The sequence below is a fragment of the Volvox carteri genome (genome assembly GCF_000143455.1).
Source record: "Volvox carteri f. nagariensis unplaced genomic scaffold VOLCAscaffold_50, whole genome shotgun sequence".
Classification (NCBI taxonomy): Eukaryota; Viridiplantae; Chlorophyta; class Chlorophyceae; order Chlamydomonadales; family Volvocaceae; genus Volvox; species Volvox carteri.
In genome coordinates, this window is record NW_003307593.1 from 1,012,011 (window position 1) to 1,015,018 (window position 3,008).

The 3,008-nt window shown below is 55.2% G+C and overlaps 1 protein-coding gene across 1 annotated transcript in view; it reads left to right on the forward strand.

The window, feature by feature from the left end:
* VOLCADRAFT_96268 (ATP-binding cassette transporter) overlaps window positions 1-3,008 on the forward strand; it is a gene marked incomplete at both ends in the record, with an annotated part of 18,345 nt that overhangs the window by 2,631 nt on the left and 12,706 nt on the right. Inside the window, 5 exons of the mRNA XM_002955269.1 lie at window positions 864-911; window positions 1,295-1,331; window positions 1,484-1,663; window positions 1,934-2,065; window positions 2,851-2,982. Of these exons, the coding sequence (XP_002955315.1) occupies window positions 864-911; window positions 1,295-1,331; window positions 1,484-1,663; window positions 1,934-2,065; window positions 2,851-2,982 (529 nt within the window). The remainder of the gene's footprint in view (window positions 1-863; window positions 912-1,294; window positions 1,332-1,483; window positions 1,664-1,933; window positions 2,066-2,850; window positions 2,983-3,008) is intronic.

A 3,008-nucleotide genomic window follows, 5' to 3' on the forward strand; every position in this document is an offset into this window, starting at 1 on the left:
ACCATCCACCATTACCACACTGTACTACGCCATACAAACTGCAAGTCCAAGGCGGTTGATCCTCTCTTCTAGGATCCGTCCTCATCCAGTCACCCGAACATCGCAGAGACAGAGGGTTCAGCAACTGCCACCAATCCAGCGTGCGAATGTCGGTCCATCCACTGTGACCTTAACTCGACATCTTATCACCTGCTATAATTTCACGCTGCTGACAATGTTTCCCCAAGTATAAATTGACATCTCGTATACCGGTTAATATCTCACTTGCACTTCAAAACGGGGAGTTGTGGGAATTGAACCCACGACCTCTCGCACCCTAAGCGAGAATCATACCACTAGACCAAACTCCCGAAAAGTTGCAATTATAGTTTTGCAAATATAATATTAAACCTAGCTAGGGACCACCAAAAGCAACCCGAGAATCAGTTGGTTAAGTCCACAACGTCCAATTAGCTGGGCCCGGGACAGGGGCTCAAGGGGCGCCGGGACCATCGTCCCATCACCCCCCGAACCTCCCTTCAATAAAACCCGTTATCACCTCTCTCACCCTCCCCCCTCTGGGGCCCAGTAGTAGTTTGTGGCTTTAATACCACAATCTCCCCTAGCTGACTCCATATGCCTCTTCCTGGCCTCTCGCCGGCCAATCCTCCCCTCCACCTTCCCACCTTCCACCTCCCTCCCCTTCACCTCCACCTCTATTTCCCTCAACCGCTAAGGCCATCTCAACCGCAATGCCCGCTATCTGGAGGCTTGTCCTTCCCCTTTCCCGCTTTTTGCCAACACATGACATCTGCCCGTGTGTGTCGGTATGTCGGTATGTCTGTTTGTGTGCGTGTATGTGTGTGTGTGTGTTCTGCCCACAGGCGAGATGGCTGTGGGGCTTTGCCAGGTCATGCTGATGGTGGGCGGTGGTGCGGGGTGGGGGGGGCGGGGCGGTGGTGCAGGGCGGTGGTGAGGGGTGGGGGATCCGGGGCGAGTGATGGCCTGGTGGGGTTAAGGGCATTTCCACGTACAAGTGTGTGCGTGTATGTGGATTGAAACCCTTCTTGCCACTTGCCGGGTTCATCCTCCATATAAGCCCCCTGCCGTTCCCCCGTTCCTGTCTCCCTTCGGCCGCCTAACTGGACGGTTATAACAACTAACTGTAACAGGACGAGGTAACCAACGGCTTGGATGCGGCGGCGGCACTGGCCATTGTACGATCGCTCCGGAACATGTGCGAACTCGCCAACGTGAGTTCAGTTTAGTAAGTCCCGCGCCCACACCACACCACACCACACCACACCACGCCAAGGTGGCGCTCCTGTCCATTGAAGTCCCTGAACTGCTGGGTGAGGCTCGGGGTGTCGCAAAGGGTACAAGCTACTCTTAACATTACCTCCTTTCTTCTACTCCCCACTCCGCTCCGGCCTTCCCCTCGTCAACGAACCCTTCCCACGGCTCCCCCCTCCCCACCCTCCCGCGCCCCACCCCCCACCCCAAGGTAACCTTGCTGGCCACATTACTTCAACCCTCCCCAGATGTGGTGGATTGCTTTCATGACGTCATGCTGCTGTCCGCCAGTAAACTGCTGTACCACGGGCCCAAGGAAGAGTTGCTGCCGTACTTCAGGTCCATGGGACTCGGCCCCCTGCCGGGGCAGTCGTTGGCTGACTTCGTGCAAGTGAGTTAAGTGGGGTTGGGTGCGGGTGCGGGTGCGGGATAGGCTGGGGGTAGTGGGTTTGGGGTTTTTGAGTTTCGGAGTGGGGTTAAGGAGGCGAGAATGGGGGTGTGGGATGGGAAATGTCATGTCGGGTCGGCCTTCCGCCGTCTGCGTGCGGTGTGACGGTGGCAGTGCTGTGACCCATGGGTCATTGTTTTAAAGTGTGCGTTGCATTCTCTCACAGTTTCTGTACCCTGCCTGTCCGTCTCATATCCCCTTCCCCGCCCCCAGGAGGTGTTGGCGAGCCCCCAGGACCAGGTCAAATACCGCGTGGCCCGGTCCACAGTGCCGCCCTCGCTGCCGCCCCCTCCACCCCCCATGTGGGCGGGTCGCAAGTGGGTTTCACCCAGACGAATGCGCAAAGTGAGCGGGGAATTGCGTGTGTTTCAAGTGGTGCGTGTGTATGTATGTATGCGGGAGGTAGACACGTTTCGTGCGAGTGTGGGGTGGTTTAGTCGTGGGGATGTACGGCAGGGTGCGCGGATTCCGCCAGGTCCCAGCCGAAAGCGCTTCAGGACATGGATGGTTAGGGTTATGATCACGGTTACGGTTACGGTTACGGTTACGGTTAGGGGGTATAAAGGAAGCCATTTCACAAGGAGCTGCGTCGCACTCGAAAAATGCAGGCTGCCCCAACGTACACGCGGGCATGACATAATGTACATATATACCAGTCGACCCGGGTTCAAATCCGCCTGCCGGCTCCTCGGGTGTTTGAGGAGTGATGAAATGGGAGGTGGCCCCCCATCTTATGGACGGTGTAGGACGTGATAATATCAACTTGCGAGCTGACCAGGAACTAAGTTGATGCGCCGTTGATCCGCTAGATTTGGTTGGATGCTGGTGGTGAGTTGCCGAACCCAACGAATACATTCTGAAGTCGGATGGGGTGACGGATTAGGGTGCCCCTCTAGCAGGGGAGAGCAGGGACTGCCCCGGGAAAGGGGGCCGCTGGCGAAGTTAACCACCCTGTAACAACATACATATATACATATGTATGTACTATACATATACATGTATAGTATACACATATACAGCATATAATAAATATATTATATTATATTATGATGAATTTGTACATGATGTACATTATTATATTATATTGGCAAACGATGGATAAGTGCATGTACGTGTGTGTATGTTTGCAGGTTTTTGAGGCGAGCGATGTGGGCCGCGAGATGGCGGCTCGACTCGCGGAGCCGCCGTACACCCACCCTCTTCAGGAGCTGGCATTGCGCAAGGAGCGATACGGCACTAGTACGGCAAAGATGTGGTTGGCGGTGCTGCGACGTGAAGCAATCTTATC